This window comes from Engraulis encrasicolus, unplaced genomic scaffold (genome assembly GCF_034702125.1).
Source record: "Engraulis encrasicolus isolate BLACKSEA-1 unplaced genomic scaffold, IST_EnEncr_1.0 scaffold_53_np1212, whole genome shotgun sequence".
Classification (NCBI taxonomy): Eukaryota; Metazoa; Chordata; class Actinopteri; order Clupeiformes; family Engraulidae; genus Engraulis; species Engraulis encrasicolus.
Window position 1 is genome coordinate 264,159 of NW_026945852.1, and position 20,315 is coordinate 284,473.

At 42.9% G+C, this 20,315-nt stretch overlaps 1 protein-coding gene across 1 annotated transcript in view; it reads left to right on the forward strand.

Moving 5' to 3' along the window:
* The window catches only part of LOC134444386 (NACHT, LRR and PYD domains-containing protein 12-like), a 109,853-nt gene that overhangs the window by 28,249 nt on the left and 61,289 nt on the right, over window positions 1–20,315 (forward strand). The window contains exons 8-9 of the mRNA XM_063193718.1: window positions 16,262–16,435; window positions 19,812–19,985. Coding sequence (XP_063049788.1) covers window positions 16,262–16,435; window positions 19,812–19,985 — 348 coding nt within the window. The remainder of the gene's footprint in view (window positions 1–16,261; window positions 16,436–19,811; window positions 19,986–20,315) is intronic.

Below are 20,315 nucleotides of genomic sequence, written 5' to 3' on the forward strand. Positions count from 1 at the left end.
CAATGCATTGCCGAATCAATTATTGTTGACACCACTACTGTATATATATTGTGGCCAGTGTGTTGGTCTATGTATGTATGTACTGTACATGTGTATCGTGACATTAGGACATGGTGTATACAGCTGGGAATGTTTAGATTAGATTACTTTATTGGTACCCAAGGGTAGATTTGATTTGCAGTAAAGTGAGCTTCGCTCATACAAAACATTCAGGACATAGGACACACATAACATTCAAGCAACCCACAATGAATACATATGGATAATACCAAAAGTGACCTAGTGCAACCTATCAAAGAGACATGGTGTCACATAAAGTGACAGGGGTACTAAATAAGAATAGATTGTTAAATATATGATAAAAAGGAGTATAGAATACATGATAAGAAGTAACTAGCTTGATAAATACCTAGTAAAATAAGACTCTTGTCTAAGGAATTAAAAACAGTAGAAACAGTGAAAAAACAGTTCAAGCAATAAATAACATGATCAGATAGGCCTACAGAGAATCATGGCCTGTGTTTGGACGCTATATTAGGTCCCATGGCATGGTCCTGTGGTGCTTTGTATTGTCTTGCGGGGGTGTCAGGATGTTATATCCGCAGGCTTTCTCAGTATAAAGCTGAAACACGCCATTTTGGCCTCTTAGCAGAAGGACTCATTTGAGCGCTTTCTCCAGTGCGTCAGTTTGGAGGGAGGCGTGGGAGGGAGGGGAGAGGTGTGTCCCAAGGGGGAGTGGGGGCAGGGCCAAGCTCATGTGGGTGGTGGCGACGAAGCTGTGTTTGTTTGTTAGCTGCTAACTAGTAGCTATAGCTCTTCACAACGGCACGTCAAGCAACTGGGGGAATTGACGCAGTTGACCCGAAGATGAAACAAGTAGAGACCTGCTCATGGACTTCAGCGCAGGACGTCTCAGAAGGGTGAGTTTGAAATATTATGGCTGGCATTTGCATTTTTGGGTAGGTCTGAAAGACCTGTTGTAGCCAGTGACTGGGTGGTAATTATTATAGCAGCAATGAGTGTATTCACCATGCGAAGTGAAACCAATCAAAACCAATATTCTTCTTTTACTTACAGTAGGCCCTACATATAAGTAGTCTACTCTACACAACCTCATTTGCTATGTGTGCACGTTGCTGGCATCGCGACTCCACTGTCTCTAAACCCAGCAACTTTCTCAGTGTGGAAAGCATGAACTAGTTCTGTAGCCTACATTAATGCTACGTCCTTCCTTTATGGTACGATGCTACAAGTGTAAAATAAATGTGCTATTAATGAACGAGGCGGGTCATTTTCAGAACCCAAGACCAGAGGCGATTCTAGGGTCAGGTGGGGCCCCAAGCGAAAATTCAAAAGAATGATCTGAGCCAAAATCGCCACTACTGTGGTAAAGTGTGGGCTGTTATTCACTATCTGGGGGCTTGGGGGCCCCAAGCGGCTGCCTGCCTTGCCTGGTGGCAAGATGCGCCTCTGCCCAAGACTTGTTTTTACCCCCTTCAAACATCGTTTTGTATCGGAGATGCTTCCACAAGGACATCTATCATTGTGCTTCCCGCATTTGATCACACCACAGTAGCTGTACACTGTTGACCAGTCTGTTTGGGGAAAATATGTGCACTGATGTCTGCACCGGAATAGTCAGCCTTCCCTTTTCCATGTATTCTCTCATGTTTACCCGAGAAACCTAACACGATCATAGAACTGCCTTTAAAAAAATAAATAAATAAGCTTGGGTGCTAGTGTGGAAACTGATACAGTGGTCAATGCCCACAGAAAGAGATACCTGTGAATAAGATGAAACTTTTACCATCTCTAATCTTTATCAGATCATTATAATAGGAGATGCACACTTGATTTAATTTAATAGTGAGTAACAACTTGTATAGCAGGATCACCCACCCCCACATAGGCTGTTAATTCAATTATGCAGACAATGTAAAGACAGTGTGAACATTTATTTACAACAGCATCAAGAGTATTCCATAGGAACATGGGGATATTTATTGAAGACAAATATTGTAGTGAAAGAATGACGGCAATAACAATCTCTGCAACTGTCTTTTCTATTTTTCCAGCTGCTTCAAGTCCAACAGTGATTCCCGTGTTGTCTTGCATATCCATGCTGAGTTCCTTGATGACGAAGGACACTACACCGGGGATTCAGACTGCAGTACGCATGAACCTCAACACAAGGCTTGCTGTGACCTCCTCTTTATCTGGCTGGCTCGTCTGTGAACTGCACCAACGCCAACATTGGGAACCCTGCAAAGCAGACTGAGGCAAAGACCTTGTCCAGAATGAGTTCCATGAACATGAACATAACCTTTTCACACAAAACATACAGAAAAAAGCACATATTGTTTAGAATTCTAATTCTCCTATTTTGTAGACTTAATGTGCTATTGAAGTAACGCCAATAAAAAATGTATGTCAAATTGAGTTGAATTGAATGCATTCTTTTGAAAACTTACCAAAAGTTACCATCACTTCTTGGTCTTGGCAATTTTGAAAAAAGGTACACCTCCTGCAGGTAGTCATAGGGCCGGTTGTTCGTTTGAATTTTCATTGTAGAGGAGAGCCATCTGTAAGTACAACAGACAATTTGTGAACAGATTATACATTTTCTGGTAAAGCAAATATAGAAATTTAATTCACAACAGAAGTTTTCAGGGGGGCTAGTGAAGGGATCCACTCCATTATCCAAACTCATGTCCACTACTTGTGCTTGTGGCCTGATTCCCACCATCCGTGGAGAAAATAATGCAGTTTTCCTGTTATATGCAGTCAGCCTAGGCACAACAACTTTTGTGGGACTTTCCCCCATTCAACATTATGTATCTTGCAATGTCATCTCAGGTCACAAGCAACACAAGGAACGACAGGAGTTTAGATAGTGGAAAGAACATATGATGGTAGGAGTTTCTTGCCATTTAAAGCAAGATAAGCCCTGCTAAATAATGACATCTCAGGCACCAACTTTCAAGAACAACAACGTTCATCTTCTCACCTGCAACATTCTAATACAGTGGAAGTCAATATTCTTTGTGGCGAATCTGAGGATGAGCTTTGCAACGTCATTCTGCTTCCTTTTACTTGTCTTGACTGGAGTTTCTGTAGATGAGAATTGCAAAATCATTAGAAGAATACTGCACAAAACTTAAAACAATGATCCACAATTCTGCCCTACAAAGCAAAAAGGCAGTAACTGCATTGCTGTTTAAAATGAGTTACTATGACATTAATGCCATATATATCACAGTCTAAAATTAAATAAAATGATTGATCTTCAAAAAAGGTGGTAATATAAATTAACAAAACTGTCACATGCCAATAATCTCCCAAAAAACACTTCAACTGGATTGCAGTATCATTTTAAAGTCAACTGACTCAGTTTTGAGTGTTGCGCAGTTACTGCCTTTTTGCTTTGTAGGGCAGAATAAGGCTCTCAAACTCAAAGACAAGTGAGTCAGAACAGGCAGAAATGGCATGGAAACACTTCAAAATGTTATTAGTCACATGTTTTTTTTAATAATTTAAAAAGCGGATGGCTTGAGGAAAAAAACTTGCGCAGTCTCTCTAATCTGCATTTTTCACTGGTCAGTAAACCAAAATGTTGTAGGCCTATAAGATGCCGTCATCTTCCCCGGGTATTTCAGTGGCCGTCATTGTAATTTCTGATGTGGCTCAGTAGACCTTCATAGTGTTGTCATATTTCTGATTCCAATCAATGACTGCACCATACCCTGATACAGTTTTATTACCCGTTTAATGTTTTGACCTGTAATTTATATAGTGGAATGACTAATCATCACACAACCAAGGAAAAAATGAATTAACCGTTTTGAAGCTACACAACAATAGCTACGTTGGAAATACAGTAGGCTACATACATTTACTCCATGGCTGGGGCGGCAATGTCTTCAAGGATAACTGGTGTGACTGTAGTCCGGGTGGCAATGCAGTCTGTCTGGCAGGCAGCATCCATGAACCATATGTCTGAACGTGTACACTTATTGTGGTGGCCTGTGAAGACAACAACACTCAATGAGATTCAGAAATACATAATGCATTAATATGCACCCACCCACCCATTATGCCACATCATGTTCTGCATAGTTAGAAGACATTGTGAGGGACAAAAGAGTGAGTCTTCTAACTGAAAGCACACATGTTTGCATTACCGCAGAAATACACCAGCGGCGATCTGAGCGAGTAGAGCGACGGAAGTAATTGACTTTGTTTTGAGTCGTGCGACAAGAGCGATTTGCGCGACGAGCGCAACAGTTTGAAGTTGAAATCCTTTCAACTTTCTATGACGCGGTTCGGCGACAAGCCGCGACAGCCAATGACTGTATAGAGGTCAGTGACCACAGCCAATGGGAATGCTTGAATGCTTTGCCTTCTGTCTGTACGGACATACTCTTGTCTCCTCAATCGCTTGTATCGCTTGCTGCTACACTCTGTCGCTTGAATCGCATCGCGGCTGGTATATTTCTGCGGTTACTGCTCCAGTAACCAGCTTTGTTCACAATTTCAAGTGGACACACAAAGGAAATAGGAGGAATCCATGGCATAACATTATGATAACTATTAGGTTATTTCACACGTTATAAGAGGGTAGTGGGTAAACATATAGGCCCTATTGCTATCAGCGAGTGTCTGCATGCACTCACTAACACTGATGTAACAGCACTAGGTGTTAGTGATTGTAAGCTTATACATTCATAACAACTGCCATTAGGCATTGTCTCGGTGGTTGCGAGCAGGGATATTCACCCTGACGTCAAAATCGGACACACGGCAGTCGAGTTTGAGCCTGGCTAAGGGTATTGGTAAACTCCATAGAATTAATACATTGAATTAGTTCTATGGGAAACTCAACGAGACGCAGACACATCTCGTGGTTCGAAATCCGAGCATTTGATAAACTGACGACGTGACGAGCCACGACTGACAGCTCAAAACTGTGCTACAAGCAAGCCAACGAGGGTGTCAAGGGTAGCCAGCAAGTTACGTTGCTACTGTAAACACTCAAACCAGGCACATAGCCATGACACCCCATCGCATAACCCACACAACAGTGTGCAAAAACCCTTGCAATACAGTAGTTACACATGCATCATGAAAATAATAATCTGGTTAAAAATTACAGTACTTTAGGCATTGCGATTCCACGATAGCAAAACGACAACAATTCACGGTGTCTTCTTACACTCAATGACAACTGTTGATGGAACTGTTGATAACACTGGAGTAATTTCCCAGCGGTAGCCAAAATGGTTCAAAAATGTGCATGTCCCTCTTGAAAAGTGAACGAAAGCTCGACATTAACTAATGGTTTCAAGGTCAGAGCAGAGATTACATCGGGTGTTAATGTTATACTTCAGTCATTTTCCAGACTAAACTCAGTTGATCAGAGCATAATGCTTGCTTTTGGTGTGTTTGTAGCGCAGAGTACCAGCACCATTGGTTCAGGAAATTGTTCGTGCTAGCTGCACATAGCCAAGATAGCCATTGCAACACTAATGGGTGACACCCGCGTAGCATAGCAAAATTAAGTAATCTGGTCATGTGTTTAAATTTACACCGGGAACGTTATACTTCACAGTCAGACTAAACTCAGTTGATCAGAGCGTAATGCTTGCTTTTGGTGTGTTTGTAGCGCAGAGTACCATTGGTCCAGGAAATTGTTCGTGCTAGCTGCACATAGCCAAGATAGCTATTGCAACGCTAATGGGTGGCACCCGTAGCATAGCAAAATGAAGTAGGCCTAATCTGGGCTAACATTCTCGAAACCTTCGTTGCTAACTAAGGTAGCAACTAACGACCCAGCTGCGACAAAACTGTTTCTGGAACACTTCGTTAAGACTTACAAAGTACCAATGTTTACAAGTAATGTAGTTAGTCGTTCGTCCGATGTTGGTGCGAACGACTCAGGTGTTCCTGCAAAACGAAGTAGGGGCTGTTCGTTAGTACTACTGTCGGAATTGGAACGAATAGCATGGTTAGCTAGTTCACCTTTGTTTTGGGAAGCACGTCACTCTTGCTCGTGGTTTGGGGCGGGTTCAGGCAGAGTTCAAGCAACATCGATCGATTACTGCCACCAAGTGCACAAGCCTCCGACCCACACTACACCAAATGTCTAGTCATGTTACGAACAGGGCTGAAAAAAAACCCCACCAACACAATATTCAAACAGGGGACAAAAATATTGTCCAAATATAGTAGGAAATTATATGTTTCACTATCGTGCTTCACGAGCTCCGATCAATCAAAGCTGCGCCAAAAAAAGAACCGTTTGATTACCATCGGGATTTCAACACACACCAAAAGCAGCATCTCGCATGAATGTAGATTATTTAATTGCTCACATATCTCCACACATAACAAAGCCAATAGCACATTTTGATTAAACTCCAACAAGCATAGGCTACATGGAAATACGTGTAGCCTATAAGTTGCCATTCACTATTGCTGTTCACTATTATTTTTAAAAGGCACCAGTGTGCGGTGATCCTTCTTGTAGGCCTATTCCTTGCATTGTAGGCTATGCCTTAGTCCACAAGAACTCCAAACTACATCGTAGGCTACAACAAGTTCAAAAAATGGACATTATGCAACTGCCCTAGTATGTTGAAATAGTGCGTAATGGGAAGGCAAAAAGGCGAGCGTGATGACAAGAATAGGACACTTCTTTGCGTTACTAGGTCTTATAGTATTCATATTCTTCTTTTCATTTCAATTCTACTATTGTAATACAAGTCTGTCACAAGTAGCCGGCCAATAGGCTACTGTTAAAGCAAATGTTGTTTCAGCAGTGAGCACACTCCAAATAGCGCCATGGCCCATGGCGCACGAAGTGCAGTGCAGTCAGGGGGATCAGAAAACAACACAGCGCATCGTGTCATTCTTTCTCTATCTGTGTGAATTGGGCCATCGTTTTGTGTTTTTGTAAAATACAGGTGAAAAGCAATTTGACTTGGCCTTAATGTGCCTGCGTGCGTGGCTACGAGGCAAAGACTCTCGGATGCCAGAGCTCCACAAGCGCGCCCAACAGCACGCGTGGATCGGCCACTTTATGCACACACACAGAGGTTGGATAAACAATTGCGCAGAGGAACAGGCACCTGAGTTTAATGTAGGCCTATCTTACTGAGGGAATCGAAATTCACTGAAAATGCCTTCGCGCTTACCATTCACCGCCCATTGCTCTTCATTGATGGTGATGTGTAGACCGACATTTGGTTATTGCATTTAATGGGGTGGATTTTGGGGATGTGATTGTGTTAACAGGTCTTTTCCGACGTTGAAGGACTTTGAATGTGCCATGTTTACAGACATTAACGGCCCCTTCCATAGGTCCCTTCCTGCGGGTCTTCATGTACAACGGCAATAATGGCAGTTCCACCCGCTTACGTTGCGCGTAAAGACGCGTGCAGACTGGAAAATTAAAGAAACATTCTGATATGTTTTATTAATTCTCAAGCGTAATTTCAGTTATCATTTCAAGCAGCATTTAACTGCAATCTGCCTGGCCATGACCTGTTGAAAGTGTTGCGTTGCCCATGAGTGTGAGAATGACTTCGCTTGCCGTTCTGGAAAAAAGATGTGATGGGTGGTTATTATATATTCACCGGGGATTGAACTCACGCCTCCGATAAGGAAACGGCAAATGTGTATGAAATTCCGACATTCTAACCACTCACCCACCAACCGTGCTTCCATATTAGTGGTAGGCTATAGCGTACAATATTAAACATTATATGCAAAACCTACAAATAATACATGGTGGATTGTAATGTCGCATTTGGTAACTGCAGTTGAAGAGGGGTGAAGTCAGGGACATGATTGTGTTGACAAAGATTTGTGGACTTTGATAGATGTATAGCCTGAATTTGACAGGCACTGTGTGGTACAGCGTCACTGCTTTGCGACAAATGCACCCGAGCTGAGGCGAGACACTCCGAGCATTTCCGACAACTTCATCGTGCGTCTGAACTTACTTGGTTGGAATTTCATCGGACTTACTTCGTACCTACATCGGACTTTGTTGGTTTGAGGCTTTCGAGAAATCATCGTTGTTGGTTAGTTGTTGTGTCGGACTTCGTTCGTACTTACTTGGTCCGAAGGCTAATTTTGGTCGGATTCGAGAAATCCACCCCTGGTCATTAACAATATTTATAATCCATTCACTTACTTGTTCGGAGCTTGCTGATCCCGCAGGGAGACCTGGTACGGAGCCATGTCATGCTGTGTGAACCCGGCCCTGTACTGTCCCAAATTGTGGAAATACTCGTCCCGAAAATGCTTCCCACAAACAACGCTTTCGGTAGTTTCTTTGGCAAATTATTTGGGTAAATAAAACCAAGCCACTGTGTCTTCAGGGGCTCTCCCATATGCAGTGAAAACAGGCTTTCCCCCATATTATCACATCCAGAAACAGCACATCCTCCATGTTTCAGTTGCTTAGGCGCCGCCATTTTTCTTGTCTGTTGAACTTGCTCTTCTCTGCTGATGTGATGGACGGGCAATCCATAGTGGGTGGAAACAGTGTCTAGCTCTGTTGGTGGATCCCAGAAACAGGGCAAACACAACATTTTCTCTCTGCTACGTAGAGAAGGGAAGGACCAATCAGAGCGCCACCTGGACGTGCCTTTTTTAAAATCTTGAACGAATGCAGGACAGCTCAGTAAACACCTTATGAAAATGTTAACCCCTGGGGTGACTTAAGGAGGCCACAGGAACTCATTTTAAGGTCTAAAAACCTTACAAAGTGAACATTTCATGCCATGGGACATTTAATTTCTCTAATTGCAGAGGGGACAAAGCTTCCTCTGAAACGCTTTGTTCGACAGGCAGGCAGGCTATATCTGTGGCCAGTGATGTGGGGTGGGATATTGGAGAAGGGATATTAGTTGTAGTGCTGTATGTTAATCTATTATGGCGGTGTGTTGTTCTATATTGTAGTGTGATGAGGTGGTAGCATTAGAGAGAGACTAGATGACTGGAGAGGTGAGGAAGGCAGGGTCTGTGGTGGGCATGGAACTGGAGACTCTCACTACAGAGTAGAACCCTGAGCAGACTGCACTCCATTCTGGTCAAGGCCAGCCACTCCATGCACACCATCATCATCAGTCTGGACAAGGCCAGCCACTCCATGCACACCATCATCATCAGTCTGGACAAGGCCAGCCACTCCATGCACACCATCATCAATCAGAGGGGTTGATTAGCTACAGACATAGAGGACTGAAGTGCATGATCCCCCTGCCAGTCCATGTCCTACAGGACAGGCAGGTTACAGAGGTCATTTGTCCCCAAGGTCATACATTTGTTTAATGGCACACATCATAGAGGACTGAAGTGTATGATCCATAGATGTGTATAGAAGTCTTCCATCAATGGCATGACCCCCCTGCCATTCCCCTCCTAATCTTGTAGAGGCAGCTAGACCCAAACCTCCCAAATGCCCCCTCCAGGAAGATCACTGCACTAAGGGACTCTCATAGCACTGCATAGTCTTCCCTCTGGACACTTCCAATGCAGTACTGACATATTTTATTTACCACATGGCACCTTATCACATCAGATTACTGTATATCCCTTAAGGAATTTTGGACAATGTTTTAATTAAACTGTATTTTTATACCATATATTATAATGTATTACACTATGCACTAGACTAATACTAATGGTTAGCCTATGTGACTACCTGAAGGCACCTTTGCATCATTTTTGGATTACATGCATAGTGTTAAGAACCACCTGGCTCAAGGTAGCCAAAACATAAATGGGGAGTCCACACCGCAACGTCATTTCAACATGAAGTATTTATTTTTAGAAAGGCTAGGTCAGTAGTGAAAAATAATAGTGTAATGCATGTGTGCAAAAATGTAGGCCTAGTGGGATAACCAAACAAAACAGGCTCTCAGCGAGAGCGGGGACCAAGCACAGCGTCAGCCATGAGAGAGAGAGCGTGAGATGCTGAAAGCCAGTCACTTATAGTAGCCTCCATCAAAGAAAACCAGCTCCAGCCATCTCCAATCTGCAGGATGAGACACAGGCACAAGGGGGCGGAGCCACCCAGACGTTAGACATTAGACATTAGTCCTAACATTCCCCCCCCCCCTTAAGACAGAGGCCCACCCAGTTGGGACTCTACCCTAGAAAACTTAATTTTTGCTTTAACTATAACCCCACAAAGGTGGTATAACTCCACCGTGAATAATATAGGCTACATTAAATAGCACCAACCACCACCAGGTGTCAATTGAGACCCAAGTCTTCCCAATCCCACGTCCTACTCCACAGCAGCCTTAAACCCTTAAAAAACAGGAGACAGGAGAGACAGACAAAGAAAAACGGCCAGCAGGGCCAACATGGTTAATTTCTCTCCCAAAAGCGGGATACTGCGTATGCAATCACATTTTCCTCTTTTTTTTTTTACCAGGCCTGTCTCATGGGGTAAAGTGATCCTGAATACCAATCTGAATTAAAATGATCAGTTAAACCAGGATCAAACACATACTGCACAGGAGCAACTGAGAACATGGGTTGAAAGGGCACATTATACCAAGCGCATCTTGGCTGCAGGTACCAGCCATAAGGTCCATCTACAACATCTGCTGCCACCAGAGGTCGAGATGGCCAGACCCCAAACACAGGTCCGGGAGCGGGCACTCCTCCACCCCCTATAGATGGACCTGGAGAATCACAGCACTGGGGAGCATTTAAGAGACAATCAGACACTTGGCATGCCACATTTCTAAAAAAACAAGTAGGAGCAGGCAATTTCAAAGGAACATCATCTTGGACTAAACTGTCTGACTTAGATCCTTCCTCAACCCCATCCACACCAGAGGTAACTGCACCTGTGGATGGTACCACAGATTTCAAAGGCCATGTACGCTGACTGTTAGCTACAGGAGTTTTGAACAATTCAGCCCAAACTGCTCTACCTGCTAAATTATTCCCCAAAATTACCTGAACTCCCCGTACCGGCAATGACTGACGCACTGCCAAAGCCACCTCCCCTTTAAACAGCTCGGACTCCAATGACACTCTATGCAAGGGAACTGAAATTGTACGCATCTCAAAACCACACACTTTGACGCATGTTCCGATATCTGAATACTCTGAGAAGGGCAGGACTGACTTCAGAACAAAGGATTCAGATGCACCGGTGTCACGCAAAATTTTTACTGGCACCTTGTGTCCATTACCAACCAAAGAAACATAGCCAGTTGTGATGAAGGGATCATAACAAGAGCCATCTGAAATGGGCCCACTGCCCGAACCTAGGACTTCCTTGTCTGTGTCAGTGCGCTCACTCAATACCTCAGTCACAGAGTCAGCCGCACTACGAGTGGCAGTTTGTTTCAGAGACACTTGGGCTGGAGTCACCTGTACTACACAAGCCATGGCCTTGACCTCCTGCTGATCATGCAAATCACCATTTTTTAAACGCAAGAGAGGACAATTTTTCTTCCAGTGTCCCTTCTCTCCACAATACCTGCAAACATCCTGCGCATCAGGCCTCCTATCTAAAGGTTCAGGTCCAGTAAAGCGTTGGAGACGGGTATCCTGACGCGGCCCATCGCGCTGTTTGTGAGCTAAGGCATACTTATCAGCTAAAACGGCAGCCTCATTGGCAGTCTTAACGTTTTGCTCGTCGATGTAAGTTGCGACACGCGCAGGAACAATGTTTTTAAATTGCTCCAGAAGTACTAAATCACACAATTTGTCAAATGTCTCAACTTTTTCAGACAGACGCCAGCGAGTAAAAAGTGTGTTTAATTCACGTACCGCTTCCAGGTGTGTTTGATTATCATTCTTCCGCCAAGACCGAAACTTTACCCTGTAAGCTTCTGATATTAACGCATAAGCCTCCAGAATCGCCTCTTTTACTTTAGCATACTCTTTGCGTTGCGTGTCAGTCAAAGCAATAAATGCCTCCTGTGCCTTGCCGGAGATGGCGCTTTGCAAAAGCAGGATACGTTCAGAATCGGACCACTTATTATCCACTGCCAAAATTTCGAATAACGAAAAGAACGTGTCTGGATCTTGTTCATTAAATTTTGGTAGCAACTTGATCATATTTGACAGGTTTAATTCAAACGGTTTACGGCCCTGTTCCAAATTTATTCTTAACCGTTCTTGCTCCATCTGTATTTTTTTATATTCCAGCTCCCTTTCCTTCTCACGTTCAATCCGATCTTTCTCACGTTCACGCTCCAAATGTCTATCCCTCTCTAACTGCATCTCCATTAACTTCAGCTGTTGTTCGAAGGTGAACGATGATGCAGTCAGGAGGAGAGATTCTGCTGCCGCGCCACTTGGTGAAGGAGCAGACACCGGTTTCTCGGAAAATACCCTTTTTCTAATCAGCTCCGCTTCAACGACTCTGAACAGCTCATCCTTTCTACTGCCCTTCGTAATTTTTGATTGAATCTTAAGATGCTCAGCGACTTTAACCAGCTGGCCTTTCTTGAGGGCATTTAATCCCTCCCGAGAGGGGTTTTCAACGAACGACTCTACGGGGTCCATACTCACTAGGCCTAAACGCCCACAAATCCCAACGCACTATTCCAAATACAACGGAAAAATCACGATGCAAACAAATCACAATGACTGGGCTACGCACAAACACGCATCTGAAGACCTAATGCTGAAGTGGGTTCCAGACACTAATGAGGGACTACAGCTTTAGAATTTTTTGGAGCGCCCTGCATCTAAACAGAACATACTATTACCACAACCTGCGTCTTCATATGCCCCCGCGGTTGAGCCCAAAGGGCCCCCCCCGTTCGACATACCACACATGAAAAACAAAAAAGTTTTAAGTGGTCTCACCTACGGCAGGGTGTGCACGTTGCTCCTCAGGTCCCTTCCCTAATATTTCTCCTCGCAGTAACCGGAACCCCCAACAGTAACCAGGCCTATCAGACATGCATACTACAAATTTCCCGATGAGTCCCAACAAAGGAATCCCAGCCTACGTCACTAACAACGAACCCAATAGAAAAAAACGCTGCGGGGCTTCCCCACTTCCACACCGTTACGCAAGCAATAGCGCTCACCAACAGGTGATTTGGATACACCATTAAGACGTGTATCCAAATTAGAAAAACATACTGGAGGAAGAGTTTAACTCCATCCCCAGCCACGGTACGAGCCCCCATATGTTAAGAACCACCTGGCTCAAGGTAGCCAAAACATAAATGGGGAGTCCACACCGCAACGTCATTTCAACATGAAGTATTTATTTTTAGAAAGGCTAGGTCAGTAGTGAAAAATAATAGTGTAATGCATGTGTGCAAAAATGTAGGCCTAGTGGGATAACCAAACAAAACAGGCTCTCAGCGAGATCGGGGACCAAGCACAGCGTCAGCCATGAGAGAGAGAGTGAGATGCTGAAAGCCAGTCACTTATAGTAGCCTCCATCAAAGAAAACCAGCTCCAGCCATCTCCAATCTGCAGGATGAGACACAGGCACAAGGGGGCGGAGCCACCCAGACGTTAGACATTAGACATTAGTCCTAACACAGCTGTGTAACATGTTTGATCTATAATAATGTCTGTACAATATGTGTATATAGTATATGCATTTGTGTGCAATATGTTTGATTTGTCTTCGTATGTGACCCTGTGTACGTGTGCGCGTTTGCAGGCTTGTTGAGAAGCATTAGTGTAGAGGTGTGTGAAATTAGTGATTCTTCTGTTGTTTCTGTAGGTTGTTGAAGAGCGATGCTGCTGAACAGGCCTGTGCCTATCTGACTTCAATTCTACATGAAAACCCTTTACTGCTGACAGAGCTGGATCTGAGTGGGAAGATACCAGGAAACTCCGGAGTGAAGCAGCTCTGCCCTCTACTGGAGGACCCACACTGCACAATCAAGACACTCAAGTTAGTGGTTTGAGTTTGATCAGTACAACTTGTAATACCGAAATTATGTTCTATGTACAGTAATGTGTGACATAAGAACAGAAATCAGGCTGAAGCCAGTAGTGGAGTAATCTGAAGCACTTCTGTAAGTATGTTCTGTAAGTAGTCTTAGAGAGAATGGGTTTGATGACTGTTAAGTGTTGCCTATATTGCCTGCCTGTATAGTCGCTCATGGCTGTTATCCTCTTTCAGGCTTGATAGCTGTGGGCTCAGTGAAATGAGCTGTACAACAATGGTATCTGTCCTCTGTAAAGCATCAAAAGTGAAGACACTGGATCTCAGCCACAACAGTATTGGAGATATTGGAGTCAAAGAACTGTGTAGTGGGCTGAGAAACTCTAACTGTGCATTGGAGTCACTCCAGTAAGGAATATTAATATTTTAGCATTGAGTCAGTCTTACATACATACTTCTCTTGGTCTTCTACTGTACTTACAAACCTCTTAACCCTCTGGTTGTGTTAGAAACATGGTTACGCTCATGGTGTTAACGGTCAAAATTGACCGTCTACACAAAAAGGGTAAAAATCGAATTAGCATATTTAGTGATTAATACCTTTTAGACATCCTTTTGAAACATTTCCAATGTGATTTAAATGTTATTCTGCTTTGTTTTAGTGATTTGTAGGCTTTTTTATTATCTTGCACCAATTCGTTTTATTAACCCTCTGGAGTCTAGGCTAGGGCCTTTCATCACATCTATACTTATGTGGCACATATGGTTGTATTCTGAAAAGCCTAACAAAAAAGAATATGTGAATGTAATATAACTGTATATAACTTTGGGGGGATATAAATGAATGGTCCAGTCATTTTTGACCGAAACACCATAAATGTAACAAGTTGGCGTATCTTCCACAATTCTTTTGGAATTTCATTATATTTCATTTTGTCCATTTGCATAGGTAAGCTGGAGGATATCATGAAGTGTCATGTCTGTATGATGAAAAATAGAGAAGTTATACAGTCATGGCCAAAAGTATTGGCACCCCTTCAATTCTGTTAGAAAATACTCCATTTCTTCCAGAAAATGATAGCAATCACAAATTCTTTGTTATTAATATCTCCATTTGTTTTTTTGCGATGAAAAAACACAAAAGAGAATGAAAAAAAGTCAAATGAATGATCATTTTACACAAAACTCCAAAAATGGGCCGGACAAAAGTATTGACACTCTCAGCCTAATACTTGGTAGCACAACCTTTAGACAAAATATCTGCGAACAGCCACTTGCGGTAACCATCAATGAGCTTCCTACAACACTCTGCTGGAATTTTAGACCATCCTTGAGGTGATTTGAAGGGTGCTTCCTCCAAACTATCATTGTGAAATCTCTCCACAGGTTTTCTATGGGATTAGGGGGTGGACTCCTACATTATGCTGCAAAATTTGTTGATAATCTTCAGACTTCATTATTCCATGCACATGGTCAAGCAGTCCAGTGCCAGAGGCAGCAAAGCAACCTCAAAACACCAGGGAACCTATACCATGTTTGACTGTACGGACCGTGTTATTTTCTTTGAAGGCCTCATCTTTTTTCCTGCATTCATTTGAATTAACAGGAAAACACTGAGACCTTCAAAGAAAAGAATACGGTCCCTAAAGTCAAATATGGCAGAGTTTCCCCAATGTTTTGAGGTTGCTTTGCTGCCTCTGGCACTGGACTGCTTGACCATGTGCATGGAATTATGAAGTCTGAAGATTATCAACACATTTTGCTGCATAATGTAGGAGTCCACCCCCTAATCCCATAGAAAACCTGTGGAGAGATCTCACAGTGGCAGTTTGGAGAAAGCACCCTTCAAATCTCAAGAAGGATGGTCTAAAATTCCAGCAGAGGGTTGTAGGAAGCTCATTGATGGTTACCGCAAGTGGCTGTTCACAGATATTTTGTCTAAATGTTGTGCTACTAAGTATTAGGCTGAGGGTGTCAATACTTTTGACCGGCCCATTTTTGGAGTTTTGTGTAAAATGATCATTCATTTGACTTTTTTTCATTCTCTTTTGTGTTTTTTCATTGCAAGAAAAACAAATGAAGATATTAATAACAACGAATTTGTGATAGCAACCATTTTCTGGAAGAAAATGAGTATTTTCTAACAGAATTGAAGGGGTGCCAATACTTTTGGCCATGACTGAAGTTTCAAAACGGTCATTTTTGGCTGTAACACAACCAGAGGGTTAAAGATTTGTGTTTTAATATTAAACCTCCTGGACATTGTCTTGGCTTATAACACAGTGTTTTAAAATGTACGCAAAGAATGTATATTTTATACATGAAATAGGAATAATAAATAATTAAGACTCTTCTGCTCAGACTGGCAGACTGTGGTGTAACAGGTGTAGGATATGCTGCTCTCGCCTCAGCTCTCAAATCAAACCCTTCACACCTGGAGGAACTGGACCTGAGAGGAAACGACCCTGGAGACTCTGGAGTAAAGCTGCTTTTGGAATTACAGCAGGATCCAGCCTGTAAACTTCAGACACTGAGGTAAGATAATGCCGTAAAGCATCTCCCGATGCAAGTGTCTGAGATTTTGAAGTTTTGAAACTGAATGTGGCTATCTGACATGTGTCTGTGTAGTTCTTGTTTTGCACCTTTCTGTGAAAGGTCATCTCCCACATTGGGGGACATTTTATTGTGAGCTGTGTTTTGATGTTGGATGTGATGTCTGAAGCCTCTCTGCCAGGCATTAGTAAATAAGTTTTGACACAGGCAAGATTTTTTTTCTGATAGTTCCATCGCAGGTCATGACCATACTTTATTTAACTCCAAAAAAATGAAATACATTCCGTTTCCAATTTAATTTTGCTTCATAAACTGATGTCCCCCACAGGGGTGTGAACACAGAATATTAAAGGCTTGGAGGCTGAATATGCAATCAGCAGCGAGATCTTGATGCAGTTATTTGGTCCAGTTCAGCAAAAGTTTTTGTCGCTATTTCCATTTGCAGGGAATACCACTGGAGATACAAATTGTTGTACAAATTGAGACACAAATTGTTGCATCTACATGTGAAAAGTGTTTCATTTTACAGTGTTGCTTAAACATGGCCAGTGAAGGGGCATTCTGGATGTGTTCGGGCAGATCGTTCCAAAGAATAGGAGCAGCAACATGGAAAGCTCAGTAAGATGTAATTCCTTAACGACTCAGGCTATGACTACACTGGGGTGCGTTTCTCGAAAGTGTAGTTGTTTGCCAGTTAGCAACCTGGGTTGTTGTCAATGGAAAATTGCATTCCAAACAACAAAGTAGCTAACATAGTTAGCAACTATGGTTTTGAGAAATGCACCCCTGGTGCTCTGCCCCATCCTCCTCCATGACTCAGGTACCCTGAGCATGGTGCTGTCCTACCACGCTGCTCCCTTGGGGAGCCACTGGGGGCTACCCCCTTTAATGAGTGAGGTATCACTTTGCTTTAATATCATTCAAAAAACATTGAAGGCCATCATAGAATACTTATATGATATATATAAAATATATATACATTTCACACAAAAAATGTACACATTATTTGTAAATGCCATATATAATTTGTACTGTATGTATAATAGTTTTACTTAATACTTCGTATGAGATATCACTGACGGGGCCACTTTCATACATGACATTTATATTTTTTATACAATATTTTACAAGGATTTACCATTAAGACAGTGGTAAGTTCTTACAAGTTCTGAACACGTTCTTTTCATAAGGAATGTGTATTAATTTTATATATATTTTCCGTATGGGTAATGCAGGGGTTGAGGAGAGGGGAAAATGCAGGAGTGCTTCTGTGTGGTATTACAGTAGGCAAGACTAAAGGCTTTCTGAGATTGTGCCTATGAGATGAAATGTATGACTCCTGTGACATCCTTTCCTCTCTATCCCTGTTTATTAATCATGTCTATTGTTCTGTCCACTGTGATAAGGAAGAAATCAAGGGAGGACAGTATGGGTGTTAAGGGCTATATCACAGTGGGTTTACATACGGTGTTGAATCTCGCCCTCCAACCCGTGCCTGCAGTTCACCTAGGGAGCGCTGTTGAGACTATAATAATAACTGACAATTGTGCTCGCTGTCGGGTGAGACTTGACAATATTACTATAAGTTATGAGAAACTAAAGTGTATTTCATTGACATGTACAATAACCTTGGAGTTATGTCCTTCTGGTTTCTTACAGCTTTGGAATTTATGAGTCAGGCTCTGCTAGCATCTTGCTAACAAAATTGCTTTACGGCCGTCGTGATCACAGCAATGCAGCCGGCCGACCAATCCAAACGCAGTGTGTGAAGCCACTCGTGAAGTCATATTGACAATAAAGACGTATTTTACAAAGATCCAGAGAGTTTAAACATTCAAACTAAGTGCTGTTTGAAAGGATAATTTATCCTGCCTTTTGGAAAAATAAAATGAAACGATGATACCAATTCTCTCCCAAAGCAATGGCAGCATCGTGGTTGAGCTCCATGGGACCCCATTCATTTTAACAGCCTCTGCGCTCCTCTGCGCTGTCTGGATGGCGCCACTTAATCTCGCGAGATTCCTCTCTCGTACTACCCATAAACACTCTCTGGCTATATGTTCATGGGTCTGGAAATGTGAGATACAGCTTGGGGAGCTGTATGCATTGATATTGTGGCCAGTGTGTTGTTCTGTGCTGTGCTTTGATGGGGTGGTAGCATTAGAAAGAGAGGCGCTGGATATCTGGACTGCCTGGGAAGGTGTATCTGCATTTATATTGTGGCCAGTGTGTTCTTCTATGTATGCATTTCTTAATGTGTATCATGACATTAGGACATGGTGTATACAGCTGGGAATGTGGGATATTGGAGAAGGGATATTAGTAGTGTGTTGTCTGTTAATCTGTTATGGCAGTGTGTTGTTCTATACTGTAGTTTGATGAGGTGGTAGCATTAGAGAGAGACTAGATGACTGGAGAGGTGAGGAAGGCAGGGTCTGTGGTGGGCATGGAACTGGAGACTCTCACTACAGCAGCCCAGAGTAGGACCATGAGCAGACTACACTCCAGCCATTATCTTCATCAATCAGAAGAGTCTAATCAGACACAGACTCTAGTCCAGTGGTTCTCAACTGGGACAGTCTTGGAACCCACCATTGTCCACTGGTTTATTATGAATAGCAGTAGGCCTGTGAACGCAGCAATTAACAGAACACTGCAATTATTATCACGTATGCCTAGCTTGCACAACAAGGAGCACCTTTAGGCTAATGGGAGAGTTGGGGGGGGTTAAACTAATTACAAGGGCTTCAAAATCCGGTAGGATGGTAGACGGAGCATATCGTTCAGTTCAGTGTCCAACCTGGGAAAATGTCAAACCTGTCTTTGTTTACCCTGGTTCCCACAATGCAAGCTTTCTTTTCAACGCACTGTCTTCAACACTCTATACACTATAATACATGCACAGCTGTGTAACATGTTCGATCTATCATAATGTCTGTACAATATGTGTATATATTAGAGATCCGGATCCGGCAGGATAATAGGGTTTTTCACAGGATCCGGATCCGGTTCCAGGATGCAGGATCCGGTAGCCGAGGCTTTTCAGTCAAAATAGTTTGAGCCAACGTGATAAAAAGGGTCCACGTGTGCGAGTAGGCTATGTGTTTCAACCCTTTCTCAGGATCCGGTATCCGGTTCCGGATCCGGCAGGATCTTAAGCAGTGGAACCGGTATCCGGCAGGATCCTAAAAATCAGGATCCGGTGCATCTCTAGTATATATGCATTTGTGTGCAATATGTTTGATTTGTCTTCGTATGTAGCACAGTGCATACGCATGTGTGTTTGGAGGGTTGGTGAGTAGCATTAGTGTGTGATTAGAAGTGTGTGAAATTAGTGATTCTATTGTTGTTTCTGTAGGTTGTTGAAGAGCGATGCTGCTGAACAGGCCTGTGCCTATCTGACTTCAATGCTACATGAAAACCCTTTACTGCTGACACAGCTGGATCTGAGTGGAAAGATACCAGGAGACTCTGGAGTGGAGCAGCTCTGCGCTCTACTGGAGGACTCACACTGCAGAATCAAGAAACTCAAGTTAGTTGTTTGGGTTTGATCAGAATAACACGTAATTAAGAAAATATTTTCTTTACAGTATGTGTGACAAAAGAACAGAAATCAGCATTCAGCTGGTATGACGATACAGTAGTGCAGTGATGTATTCACATCATACAGTACATGCAGTACACACACACACACACACACACACACACACACACACACACACACACACACACACACACACACACACACACACACACACACACACACACAGACACACACACAGACACACACACACACACACACACAGCTATCATATACTGTATGTAGCATGGAGAGATGGGGAGAGGTCCTTGAATGTTGACT